Source organism: Sphaeramia orbicularis, chromosome 16, assembly GCF_902148855.1.
Source record: "Sphaeramia orbicularis chromosome 16, fSphaOr1.1, whole genome shotgun sequence".
Lineage (NCBI taxonomy): Eukaryota > Metazoa > Chordata > Actinopteri > Kurtiformes > Apogonidae > Sphaeramia > Sphaeramia orbicularis.
The window spans coordinates 31,670,499-31,684,829 of record NC_043972.1 but is presented as its reverse complement, the minus strand read 5'-3'; the positions used below and the strand labels follow the sequence as shown (position 1 = coordinate 31,684,829).

Genomic DNA, 14,331 nt, shown 5'->3' with positions numbered 1-14,331 from the left:
TGAACCGGAAATACGTAATTTGTTTTGGGGTATCACATCCGCCTGCTGCTAGCTTCTCGTAACAGACACAATACTGCACAAACGCTATCGTATCAACATAATAGCATTACGCACTAGAGTTTGTAATATATTTACCGAAAAATGGGGAAGAAACATAAAAAACACAAGCCGGAGTGGAGAACAGTTGACGGTACCTAAATACGTATTTTTCAATATTTTATAAGCTCGTTAATTCTCTGCTTTTGTTCGGTTAGCTTTGTGCTATCTTAGCTTAGCTGGCTAGTTCAACCTGAAAATAGCCTTTTTAAAATATATTATATGCTAATATCTGTTATTTTGATGTTAATTTTTTCTCATACATCCTCCGGTCCTGTCATTGAGCTTTTTTCTACCTTTTAATAGTGTTCTGCTCATTGATTGATTAGTTGCTAATGTTATGTCTACATCAATGATGAATTTTGTAGTGTTACTGTAGTAAAGTATTTTATATAGTCATGTTCAAATCAAAGTTTATTTCTATAGCACTTTACAACAACATAACGAATCCCAAAGTGCTTTACATCTAAAAGCATGATTAAATTATAAGATAAAAAAAAAAACCCAGGTTAATCAAGTACCATAAATATGCATAAAACAATAGGACACACCACATATTGATCAAAGAGGCCACAGATGTTAGTTATACCACAGCTGATTAATTCAATTTTTCAATTCAACTTTATTTGTATAGCCCAATATCACAACAAGGTTATCTCAAAGGGCTTTACAGAGTCAGTTAGAGTAAACAACAGTCAAATGAACAGCAAGAAAATGAGTAGTGTCCAGGGCATCCCCCGTCCTTAGACCCTCCTTCTCGGCAAGGAAAAACTCAAAACCCAGTGGGAAAAGGGAGAAACCTCGGGGAGAACCACAGTGAAGGAGAGATCCACTCCCATGGACGGACAGGCTATAGATGCAGCAGGACTGATGGACGTCCATTTGCAGATGTAGTTCTAGTCTACAAGATTTGGCCCTTGACTTTATGTAAATTGTTGTTCCACAAACCAGTATAAAGCACCACAATGCACTAAACCCAGTGAAACTACACAGAGGATTTAAAACACAGCAAACTAAATGCAGTAATTTTTCTACTTAACCAGTGCTTGGACCATCACTAGTTATTTACCTCCAACTTTTTACCCAACACCACATATCCTGTCAGAAACCTCACCCTCATTATTATTTATTCATTTCTTTTTTTTTTTGTAGACTATGAGGACAAGGCTCTGGAAAAGCCACTGAAACTTGTGCTCAAAGTTGGAGGAAGTGAGGTGACGGAGCTCTCTGGGTCAGGTCATGACTCCAGCTACTATGATGACAGATCTGACCATGAACGAGAACGACACAAGGAGAAAAAAAAGAAGAAGAAGAAAAAGTCTGAAAAGGATAAAGACAAGTATGTGGATGATGAGGAAAGAAGACGTCGCAAGGTTAGTTTGTAGTTTTGTAGTCTCCTTGCAAAGTAATGTATTGTTTTGTTTTGCTGTCAGTTAAAATTCATGTTTCTTTCACAGGAGGAAAAGAGGAAAAAGAGAGAGCGAGAGCAAAATGAATCAGAGGCTGCTGCTGCCAGTGGTGGAGTGCCAGTTGAACCTTTCACACTGACAAAAACTATAACTATTGGATTAGAAGTGAGTAATTATGCTATGTGACCACTGAATTCAAATTAATTGCATTGAATCACTCTCATGTTGGATTATTTCATCAGCCTGAAGAGAAGAAAAAGAAGAAAGAGAGGTTTGAGATAGAGCCTGAAGTGGAGGAGTTTCACCCTAGCATAAAGGTGGAAGTAGAACAGCAGGGGGACCGGCCAGTCAGAGCATGCAGGACACAACAAGGTAAGAAGGCCTCTCTATGGCCATAATATCAGAGTCCTGTAGCAGTTAAACAGTATACTTAATGTGACCACACTTATTTATTGACCTATATGCTAATGAACTGCCTTTTACTGTCTTATTAACACAGAAAATGAGTCCACTCCACGTCAACAGCTGCTTGAGCACTTCTTGCGACAGTTGCAAAGGTGAGAAAGAAGGAAATCTAAGTATCCAAGAAAGCATAAGACTGGTCATCAATAAACAGACTAATTTTTTGTGCTTTTATCCAGTAGTCAAATTATTGGTTTATCCTTCCAGCATATAACTAGTAATATATTATTTAGTCTATTAATTATCTCCAAAGATTCTAAATGGAGTTTTGTTCTAACATTGCTTTAAGGCAAATTTTTTAACATTCAGGTTTTTTCACCACCACCGTAGCTTCCAACATTTTCTCACTAAAAATTATCCAATGTGAATATTAGCTTTTAGATGTAATACCATTGCAGATTGAGCACTCCCTTTCAGATCAGGCTATTGATCAGGCTTGTATGCAACATGTTTTGTGTTCCCATTCAAAAATCACAAAATAAGATAAAATAATTGCATACTTCCAAGAGAGCAAACTGTTTTGTTTTCTTCAAGCCTTTTCTGTAGCTGTTCCACCACTGGATATAGGTCTAAGAATAGTAAATTGTTGGTTTATTCTTTGTTTCATACTATTACATTACTGTTTGTTACTACAAGCTACATTATTAAAAGATCCATTCATGTTTTTTACTATCCTTACCAGGGCTGCACAATTTTAGCCAAAAATATCCCAATTTGTTTCCTCTAACAACTTTGATTTCAATTTCTGGGTAAAACTACAGAAGACAACAGAAGTCGGCATGTCGTTTTTGTGTGCAGCCCACAATGCAACACACTGCTCCCACTCTGGCGTGTGATGATGTTTGAGGTGCTGAAACAAGTTGGTTGTGCTGCTGTCTTTGACACATTCCACCTTCAGGCAGGGTTTGCAGTGAGGAATGGTTTGGTCTTCATAGGAAACTTCAAAGCTGTACCAATTCCACACAACTGACTTGCTCTTGCTATTTTTAGCCACAAACTTCTCACTGTCCTTAGCAAATGCCATTTGTGTACTGGTGTGTGGAGACCAAAGACTGTGGAGACCACTCTCACAGTTAGGAGGAGGAGCCTATGGTAGCACGGAGGCGCGAGGCCCGGAGACACAAGAGAGATGAAATTTGATTTGACAGTTACCCTTTTTAGAACATTGTCCTAATTAAATAATCTGATTTTGCTTTAAAATCTATTAGTTGTGCAGCCCTAATCCTTACAAATAATATATCTTGCCATGATTGAATGAAAACAGAAACAAAAGACTAATGCTTTTCTGATGCTGTATATCTTTTGTTCTATAGGAAAGACCCCCATGGATTTTTTGCGTTTCCAGTAACAGATGCAATTGCTCCTGGTTACTCAATGATCATCAAACATCCTATGGATTTCAGCACCATGAAAGACAGGATTAGAAACAATGAGTACAACACAGTAACTGAATTTAAGGTGAGAGCACAAACACATTATAATCCATTTAATTTCAAGTTACATTTTAATAATAATTATTCATTTATAGAGTGTCATGGAGAGATGTAAAGCAATATCTGTCAATCAGTTTAATTTTTATATATGGTTGAATATTTTTTGGCTTTCAGGCAGACTTTAAACTCATGTGTGACAATGCCATGGTGTACAACCGACCAGAGACTGTCTATTACAAGGCTGCCAAGAAACTGCTTCATACGGGATTCAAGATGATGAGCAAGGTAAAGAAGTAATTCGACCCCACAGCACCAACCTCCTTCTCACCCCCAGAACCAAGCTTTGGACCATGGGTGATCAGGCTTTCTCCTTTGCTGCTCCCAGTATATGCAGTTCCCTTCCCAACCACCTTAGAGCACCACAGTTGTTGGTCTTGTTCAAAAAGGGACTGAAGACATTCCTGTTTAGACAGGCTTTTTATGGCCCATCATAATGTTTTGTTTTACATGTAGTATTTTATTTTTTAATGAAGGACTTTCTTTTCTATGTAGCACTTTGAGATTGTATTGAATGAAAATTGCTTTGTAAATGCATTATTATTATCATCATTATTATTATTATTATTTGTAGTAGTAGTAGTATTATAAATAATAATAATAATTTAAATACATTTTAATGCTGTGTTTTCTATTGTTCAGAGTATATAACCTGTTATAGTCCGCGTTTGCTTTTGTTCGCTGGAAGTTAACTGAAAAGGAAGTTTATTAATGGAGTTTATTACTGTACAGTTCCACACTTTTAATTGGAATTTTTGCCATTTAATTGATTGTATATTTGTGTGATTGTATGTTTGCTCCAGGAAGATTCTGTTGGGGTTCTGTAGATTGGCTTCAGAGTCTGGTTTTGACCAACTCTATATGTAAAGTGTCATGAGATAACTTTTGTTATGATTTGGCGCTATATAAACAAAATTTGATTGATTGATATAATGTCTCTCACCTGACATTGGGAAATCAATAATTTAGGTATGCTTTTTGATAATGGACAAACAAACAAACCTGTCTGTGGAATATTTAACCGCTTGGTTAAAATTTCTGAATACTCCTAATTATTGTTTAATTCCCTCTCTTTTGTATGCAGGAACGATTGTTGGCTCTGAAGCGGAGCATGTCTTTCATGCAGGACATGGATTTCACGCAGCAGGCTGCCATTTTGGGAGATGAAGACCTTACAGCTGATATACCTCCTCCAGAGATGATCACTGTGCCTGTGGAGTCAGCAAAGAAGTCCAGGAAACAACCAGTTAAAGATATGAAGGAAGTTATCAGGTATTTTTTTATTATTTATTTATAATAAATGTGATTATTTTTTGCATACATTTCAAAATACCAAGTAATCTGAGAGGCCATTAACACTTCACTTCTCTGATCTCAGTTACTTATATGAACCAGAGGGAAATGCTTGCAGCTTGACTGATAGTACAGCAGAGGAGCACGTTCTGGCACTGGTCGAACATTCTGCTGATGAAGCCCGGGATCGCATCAATCGATACATGCCTAGTTCTAAGGTTTCCCTCTTTTTACTTTTTTATTTCTCACCTTTGTATTATTGATAGATGACAAACAACAGTATAAAGCAGATGTTAATCTGCTTTATACCGTAAATGTATGTAGGTGTATTGCATGTCACAAATAAAATAGTACTATTGTTTCCACACACAGGTGAACTATTTGAACTATATTCAGATTTACTTGACTGAAGCATGTCGGCTGTAATTATTATTGTTATTATTAATAATAATAATATCTCTGTTCTCTGTTTTCAGATTGGCTATTTGCGCAAAGAGTCTGACAGTTCACTTCTATACACCGTTGTAAATCAGCTTGATCCTGATGCAGAAGGTTTGGTGTCATGTTGAATCTATTTAATCAGTCCCTTAATTACCATAATCAGTTTGTTAGAGGAAAAGTAAAACCTTTTCTCTCTTTTTTAACAGAAGAGGAAACCCATAAAGTGGACCTGACTTCACTGTCAAATAAGCTTCTTCCTGGATTAACAACACTGGGTTTCAAAGATGATCGAAGACATAAAGGTGTGGTATTATAAAGCACATTTTTGAAGAATTCAGTTACTTGAATTAATCTCATTGTTTTGGTCTCCCAGGGTTTAAATTAAGCCAGGGACAGGCCTTAATCTGGCGTAGTTATTCATGTCTCAAAAATGGCTTTCTGAGACACAGATGAAGCAGTCATTGACTAACACTTGGACTTTAGAGTGCTGAAATAAGAGTATTACAAATTAATTAAAATGTGAATCTTAGTTCAAAACTTGGTTAAGGCTTTCAGGTGTGAAATGCCCCGAAGAGAAAAATAAAATAAACTGCATGTGTACTAGTTTGAATTAGCAGGGGATGCCATTAAACATGGCATGAATGCAGAAAAGGCTAAAATTGTTTTGAACTGAATAAGCAAATCCAGTGACTAAACCAAAAGATAGAAGTGAAAAATGGTGAAGGAACTATAAATAAAGATGCAAATAATGAAGAGCCAATAATACTTTGGAGATCATGTTAGATGATAAATTGGACTGACTCACTTCAGATAATAGACCCGATTACTATTTTAGTGTGCCTACATTTCACTCTGCGTTCTCTCTTTTAAACGGTTTAAAACTTAGAGTAATTCTTGACTAAGTAAAATTTTTCTTCAGGAACTCTGTGTTGTAAATTCAGGACTTGGCTAAGTCTAGGACTTTCAGACCATGATGGAGAAAATATATAATTCTTTTAATCTTGTTTTAAAAGTTGCTTTGATTTAGTACTAGGACTAATCTGCTTTAGAAACCACGCAATCTTGTTTAGTATTTGTCAATGTGTAATGTAAGACTTTTTCCTCCCTCTTTGCAGTGACATTCCTGAGCAGTGCCTACAATGTTCAGAGCCTGCAGAAGAACTCAGTCTTTTCTGACTTGCTACCAGATGAGATGGACATGCTGTACTCGGCTTACGGAGATGACACAGGGGTACAATGTGCTCTTAGGTAAGGAATCATGAAACATTTGATTTGAAATGATGAACAGTGTCTCAGATTTCAAGTAGTAATTTGAAAACTTTGTTCCACCCTAAGCATACAGGAGTTTGTCAAGGGCTGTGGAAGTGTCACCAAACGCTGGGTAGATGGGCTTCTAGACAAAATGACAGCAGGAGATCACAGCAAATCTGTAAATCAAATCCGACAGGTATGAGACAGTTATTGACTTTGTGCATATACATTTAATCATTTATGTCCATTAGATACTTAAGGATATGATTGTACAGTTGTACCACAAAGTGATATATGTATATACTTAAAAGCTTATTTTATATTTCAGAAACGGAATATGATGCTGAAACCAGACGAAAACAAGAGTAACATTTGTGACATGCAGGTATACTGTGGTACATAACTGGACAAGCTTCATATTAGCCATCACTAAGTTAGTCAGCCATATTTTACCGTGTCATTGAAGACAGTGGTCTGTTTTTCAGATGGGAGACAGCACAGGCCTGGGAGACAGTAGCTCAGTGCTTGACTTCATGTCAATGAAGAACTATCCTGATATGTCTCTGGATATATCCATGTTGAACTCACTGGGTAATTATCCTCATAAATGCTCTGTGGCTACATTTACATGTGTATGTTATTTAAAACAATAAAAGGAGCAAAGAAAAGCCAACGTCAACATTACTTGGCTTGTGCTGGTGTACATTTAAGAGTCTGAATTCATCTGTCAGGTAAAACACTGAAGAAAGAACCAGGGAATGAGGAGGGCCAGCAGCATTTTGAAGATGCAGACAAACTCCTGCAGGAGTTCCAGGAAGCTCAGGTGGACAGAGTCGGCTCCAGACCCTCATCCAACCTGTCCTCCCTGTCCAACGCCTCAGAGAGGGACCAACACCACCTAGGTATGAGCAACACAAACAATACAGAAAAGCTAAGGTGCCATTTTGCTTAGACAGTTGTAGTTGTTTTATTCACATGGTTCTTGTGCAGGTCTTGAAAGTCTTAAAAAGTATGGAATTTTGAAATGCTGTTTTCCAGACCTTTTGAAGGTGTGGAATTTTGTGTGAAAGTCTTAATACAGTCTGGAAAAAAGTTTCTCTCATAGTGTCTGTAAGTTCTCATTTGCCCAGGTCATTGTTCTTCTTGGTGTTTCTTCTAGGATCAACTAGACTTGTTTAGCTCTTTGGAAAACATTTCGTCTCTTGGATGAGAGACGAAACGTTTTCAAAAGAGGTCAAACAAATCCAGTTTCTCTTATCGTCAAATTTTAGATTATGCTCAAAGGCACATAATCTTTATACGATAAATACATGAGGAAAGCATATAAAACACTTGATATGATTTTACTAACTGGTCGGTACTGGAATGATTCTAGTTTGTGTGATATCCATGCACTTTTGTGATTTTCATCTGTTTTGAAAATGTTTCTGTCAGTAAAACTGAATTGACTGCAAATTATACATTCATTCATTCATTCATTCATTCATTCATTCATTCATTCATTCATATATATATTAAAATGAACTTTTTTACTACACACAACAGGTACTGTCTCAACCAAAAAAGTAGGCACACAAGTATTAAAGTACATAAAGTTAAGGTCTTGGGGAAAAAATAGCAGCTTTGAAAAGTCTGGAATTTTTATTTTGATAAAGAGCAAGCACCCTGATTAAATCACATTACTCTTATTCCATTGAGTTCTTGCACCTTTGCAGTAACATGAGAGTCATGTCTTCTTCTGTCCCCAGGGAGCCCGTCACACTTGGGTGTTGGAGACCAGTCTGAAATGGTTCATGATCCCTATGAGTTCCTGCAATCTCCAGAGCCAGAGAGTTCAGCCAACAGCTGACCACACACACTGTTTTAGCACCCTGGTTTCAACAGCAGTAAAGACTTGATGTTGGACTGCTTAAACACTGTGGAGACATCAGCGTCTTCTGATATGATTTAGGGACTGAATATGACTGTACAGATGGATTGTAGTTGAGTTATGGTTTTTTATGAGTGCAACACTTGAAAATAAATTCTCACATTTGTATATATACATGTGTGTGATTCATTAAGTAAACATATTGATGCTTGTTTAATTTTATTGCTTATTTGGTTTTCTTAATTTTCTTGAGCTGATTGAGAGATGAAGTTCTCCTTATGGACAAATGCATTTAATCTGTTTCTGTAAAGCTTCAAAATATTATCAGTTTTGTAAAAAAAAAAAAAAAAGTCAAGATGTATTGTTAGACTGTTGAGGAAACAATTGTGTCAGTGATAATGTTCAGTGCATATCTAGTTAAGGCAGGGGTGCCAAACATGCAGCCCACCAAAGTTTGTGAAATTGAAGAATTACACCAAAGATATTAACAGTTAACGGTGGAAAAACTTTAGTTTAGGTGCCACATACAGCCCAATTTGATCTCAAGTGGATCAGGCTTGTGAAATACATTAATAGCCAAAAAACTTGCAAATGATGGTAACTAGAAATTTTTCTCTTGTTCTAGTGTGGAGAAAGAAAAATTATATGTTGAAAATGTTTACATTATACAAACAATCCTTTCATAAAAAATCTAAGCAATGGTGAGCAACCTGACATTTCTTAAGAAAAGTAAGTGAGATTTTACTAAATGTTTTGCGCCTTTATAGATCCATTGTGATCTGTAAGTTGTAATGCACATGTATAAATAAGAAGGTGTGGTATAATAGTTAAAATTTCATTTTTCTTATTATGTTATTTTAATTGTCTGGCCAGCTTTAGATAAAATTGGGCTGTATATGGCTCCAGAAGTAAAAAGAGTTTGACAGCCTTGGGTTAAGGGATGTAACTTTTGTACACAGTGGGACTTTGTTGCTGAGTCTTCAGATTTCTGCAGCATTTCACTCATACTCACACTGTGGCCTACTCTGAAAGTCAGAGCTAAATTCATCAGCTTCAGTGAACAGTATTTACTATTATAGTGGGAAATTTATGAGAAGATAACAGAGGCATGCTGCAAATGATATATGCACAGTCAGTAAAAATGTAATGGGAGAATGACAGATGAAAGTAAGCCATGAAAACTGGGTTCTATGTGAAGAAAGCAGAAGTGTCATGTACACGTTACTGTGTGTGGAGTTCCTTCTTAGCCTCACGGGAACAAAGACCTGACTATTTTCGAAGAGATATTCTCTAGAGTCTGAAAGTATGAAGATAACAGACAAGACTGTGGCAGATACAGACACAGTTTATGTGTTTGTCCACTGTGTGTGTGTGTTTGCCCTGGGTGTTTGCGGCTTCAATGTAAAGCGAGGCGTCTTGAAGGGAGCTCCACTACGCATGCGCAGAAGCACAGTTTCCATAGTGCTGCTCCAACCTCCTGAGTTGATTAAACTTCTGATTCGCGTCCGTCGTGACACAACCGTAATGACATTAGACTTTTTGACGGTTACTAACGTTTACATGTGCCTTTTTATTGTTTCGTACCGTCTCAGTGATAGATACCTGTTAACAGTGAAAATAACTTAGTGAATCACCTGCTCGGCTGTCAGTTATGGGTAATAAAGCAGCGGAAATCTGCGTGTGTTCAAGCACGAGCTGTTTGATGTGTTAAGGGGCTTCATCACGTGACTATCAAAAGTAAGTACATATTTTGTTTAAAATTAAAACATAGATCACATCTAGTATTGCAGGTTTTCACTGACAGGAAAATTGTTATGAAAAAAAGGAAAATAGAGTCAGGATTAATTTACTGATCAAACCAGTGTAAAATTTCCCAAATGTGTGTATTCCAGAACTCATTATTTTTTGGGGTGTAAATCGTGCGCGCGGGTTGGTTTCCGTTATTTACAGTTGATTGACAGGCCGATAAAGGTGGAAGACGCTATCACTGCAACCACTATTCCGTGTTGTAAAACCTTAAAATTTTAAATTCAAGACTTTAATATGCATAGCTTAATGTGTAGGCCTATTATTGATTTTTTTGTATCAAATGTATGGTGGCACACTGCCAAGGCCTTCTAGAGACCCTCTGGAAAAGAGACAACACAAGTCTTATAAGTGATGCCTGTATCATCTAAACAGAATGAAAGTTGCTTTTGTCGCAGTATACCCTCGATTTATTGACCTCAAAGCAGTTGAACAAATCAGCCATGCAATAAATTTTCTTCCTCTTGGTTATAATGTTCAGGTTGTCTCTTTTATAGAGGTGTTGATTACATTTATTGTGATTCTAGAGGCTGTAAGTTATGGTGGTGCTGAGTTTTATTGCATTACACAAAGAGGAGCTTCAAAGATTTTGTCTACATGTTTGTACTGATTAGATCAGATTGGGCCTCTTGTATTAGATTGCATTATTCTTAATGGTGTGCATATTAAATGGAAACTGAGTGTAGATACATGGAAAGTTGGACAGTTGGTATCTCAGCTCATTTTCCTACTCATTTCCCCATCAAATGAGGTTACAGTACTGGAGCTGGCTGCATGCAGTCTGTTTGACATCTGTGTGACTATTTTTCCCCCCGGTGTCGTCTAGATGAACTGCTTCAGTCAAAGGTTAAGACGCACAGCTCCCATACATGGCAGCAGTCAGAATAAGCTGGTCCCCTCCAAGCCTGCGAAGATGAATGGATGGACCTGGCCCCCTCGACCCACCCAAGTGATCGGCTGGCTGGTGTTCAGCTATCTCGCCATAGTCAGCTTTGGTATCTTTATCCCTCTTCTGCCTCCACCATGGAACCATGTGGTCTATACTGTATCCTTAACACACTGCCGAATCTTTGTTATTCCTGTAGCTGCAATGGTTCTTTCAGATCTGAATATGGAGCAAACGTTTGCCTGTTTGGCCTGCTGATCAAGACAAGGAGTTTGTTGTGTGGTGTGTTTGCATGGGCTCCAGTCACACCAGACATGACTCTGTCTCTTTTTCTGTGGTCTCCGTTTAGCCCAAAAGACATTATCAGTAGTGTTTTTGTTAGAAGTTGAATACAGCATGATGTCAACACTAGTTTATTTAACTGAAGCTGCACTCAACCACAAGAACAGTTCATGTCTTTGACCGTACGCTGTTCCTCTCTCAAAGGATACACAGTTCTCAGTTTGGTCAATTCTAAACATAAAAACAATTTTAATTACTCGTTTATTACTGAAACAGATTATTTACAGCTTTTTCTTTTTTTGTTTCTATTTTATTTGATTAAACTTTTGAGTAGTCTATTTAAAGAGGGGAATATCTTTTGTTTGTGTCATAGAACCGCATACCACTGTAGTGCTGTGCATGTGCAAAGCTTTATTCTGCTAAATTTCCAAGTATATATGTGTACATTGTGGACATTTGACAATATCAAATGATTCACTGAACTCAACTGAACTTACATGCATGTGTTACAATAGCAACCCCTCAATGGCATTTATTTAGGATACATAATCTCTATATTTGTTTTAATGGATCATTATTGTGATGATTACATTTATTACTGATTGTTAACTTTGGTCATGTGTCACTTTTTTCTGATCATGTAACTTCAAGCTGAAAATGCCAAAATGTCCTTAGTACCTTATTCCTTGACTCTTGCTGTGTCCAGCTGATGGGGATAGCATTTATTTTACACTTTATTACCAATGTAGCGGCAGCAACTATAGATCCAGCTGATGCCAGTGTGAGAGCCAAACAGAACTACTCCAATCCAGTGCCGTTTTTTGATCGGACAAAGCAGTCCCATGTCATCCAGAACCTACACTGTGCTCTATGTGATGTCATAGTGTATGCATCAAAGCAATCATATTTATTTATATTTCATCATAGTAAAGATGTTTAATTTAATGCTCTTTAAATCTTTTTCTAGGGGCCCCAAAGTAAAACACTGTAGCATTTGCAACAAGTGTATTGAAGACTTTGATCATCATTGTAATTGGCTGAACACATGTGTGGGTGGCCGAAACTATAGGTAAGATTTGGATGAACTGGTGCTCTCTTCTGAGCTGTTTTCCAATGTTTCATGTATGACCTAAATAATGCTGTATAAATTAACATCTTTTGTAAATTGCTCTCAGGTGCTTCTTTGTAGCTGTGTCCTCTGCTACATTTGGCATCTCCCTGCTGGTTATGGTCACTTTATTCATAGTGATTCAGCACTACCTGGATCCAAACAACCTCCGGACCGCTCCACAGTTTGACAGTGAGTCAGTCCTTAGTTTTCATTGTGTCACCAAACAATAAACTCCAATGTTATGTAATTCTTTTTTTATTATCAGAAGCTACAAGTGTCTGTATTTGGGCTTTGTTCCATTACTGTGTAGGTGTTCTAGGAAATGGGACCTGGTTTGTGTTTTTACCAGTAGCTCCCATACAGACTAGTTCAGCTGGTCTCCTCACAATCACCTTCATCACAATGTTTCTGAGCGTCGTCATCCTGCTGCTGCTTGGTTATCTACTGGGCTTGCACCTTTATCTCTGTGAGTAACAATCTTCTCATCCAACATGTCATTACGCTGTGTGTCCTTATTTATAACTCTTTGTTATCATGGCCATTCAGTTCATAGGGGCTTGAGCACATATGAGTATGTAAAGATGCAGTGTCAGAGAGAAGCCAGAAAGCAAGACATTGAAGCACCAAAGCCAAATGATAGAAAAAAGCAAAAAAACAAAAAGAAGAAGCCTCCACAGGTGAAGCCTTTTTCCGATGTTCACTTTATCTCACATGTTCATTATCATTTCTGTGTATATATGTATATAGAAACATTTATTTTTATCTTTTAAAGACCAAGCAGAGCTCGGTTAACTGTGCGCCACCACCACCAGACACTTCAAGGTAAGTACAATTCTCTTTAGTGACATTTGAGGTCACTTTTGTAAAGAAAACAACTAAGGACATTTATTTTTCCACAGTGCCTGCCAATATGATGATAAAGGGCCACTCACCAGTCGAGTTTCAGAATCTGTATGCGGTAATCTGTATGAGGTAAGAGCATCTACTTTTATCTTGTATGAATAATTTCACTTGTAGCACATGGATAATGTGGTTTAAAAACCTGTTTCTCTATAGTTGGAAAACTTTAAGAAATCTGCAGAAAAGGAGGATAGTTTCCAGAATGGTGCAGAAAACTCTGCTGAAAATGCAGGTAAGTGTTTACTTATCAGTAGTAGTAGTAGTGTATGCCATCCTCTGTGCTTAGCTATAAATAGATTATGGAGCTGTTACAGAATAGCTGTGAACATCAGGCATCAGTGAGGTGGTTAAGATCCTCCAGGGCTCACAGGATGAAATGAGCAACAGGATAAGAAACAAAACATGCTTTAACTAATCAAATTAATCACAATTGACTTGGAAACTTTGGTGAATTTTAAAATAAGATTTAGAATTGCCATTTTGCAATATAATGTAACTTAAAATGTAATGTAACTAAGTGTAAATTAAGGTAAAATAGGCTACAAGCAAATGTTTTTATGTTACCAAGGAGTGTAAGGCTGTGCGGTTTGTTAATAAAGTTGTGGTCTTCTGTCTGAAAGGGGATCTGTCTGTGAACACTGTCGAACACTGGAAACCTGACGCAGATGACGAGGCTCAGGACGTTAACATGAAGTCTGTGGACGGTGTTCCTGAGGTTCAAGATTCTCTGGGCAGCTCAGACGGTGTTCCAGAGGTTCAAGATCCTCTGGGCAGCTCAGTGATGACTCCAGACGATTCGCGGTAGCGACTAATGTCTTCACCTCAGTGTGTGACGATATGCTGCCCAGGAATCACTGTACTGTATGTTCTATGGAACTGAGTTTAAAGACCCATGATGACAGGGAGTCTTGAACCTGACGTCACTGTTCAGCCACACATCATCAAACTATTTTTTTATGCAGTGGACACTGGGCCGGATCTACTAACGTCCCAATTTGCATGTACTAATTTGCATGTGCTATCTAGAATTTTGC

At 37.5% G+C, this 14,331-nt stretch overlaps 2 protein-coding genes across 2 annotated transcripts; both read left to right on the top strand.

Annotated features, from left to right (window-relative positions):
• Positions 1-32: 32 nt before the first annotated feature.
• Positions 33-8,489, top strand: brd9 (bromodomain containing 9). Its single transcript, XM_030158790.1, has 17 exons — positions 33-190; positions 1,249-1,469; positions 1,554-1,670; positions 1,748-1,877; positions 2,005-2,062; positions 3,281-3,425; positions 3,575-3,685; positions 4,542-4,729; positions 4,836-4,968; positions 5,227-5,302; positions 5,398-5,493; positions 6,307-6,439; positions 6,527-6,638; positions 6,771-6,827; positions 6,928-7,033; positions 7,174-7,344; positions 8,191-8,489. Exons 1-17 carry the CDS (start codon positions 142-144, stop codon positions 8,289-8,291), a joined length of 2,004 nt encoding a protein of 667 aa, XP_030014650.1. The 5' UTR covers positions 33-141; the 3' UTR covers positions 8,292-8,489.
• A 1,283-nt stretch (positions 8,490-9,772) lies between these two features.
• zdhhc11 (zDHHC palmitoyltransferase 11) lies at positions 9,773-14,331 on the top strand. The gene is made up of 11 exons (XM_030158606.1): positions 9,773-10,049; positions 10,945-11,163; positions 11,993-12,171; positions 12,254-12,355; positions 12,462-12,586; positions 12,708-12,863; positions 12,944-13,074; positions 13,170-13,219; positions 13,297-13,369; positions 13,454-13,529; positions 13,918-14,331. The coding sequence occupies exons 2-11, from the start codon at positions 10,945-10,947 to the stop codon at positions 14,100-14,102; spliced, it is 1,296 nt and encodes a 431-aa protein (XP_030014466.1). The 5' UTR covers positions 9,773-10,049; the 3' UTR covers positions 14,103-14,331.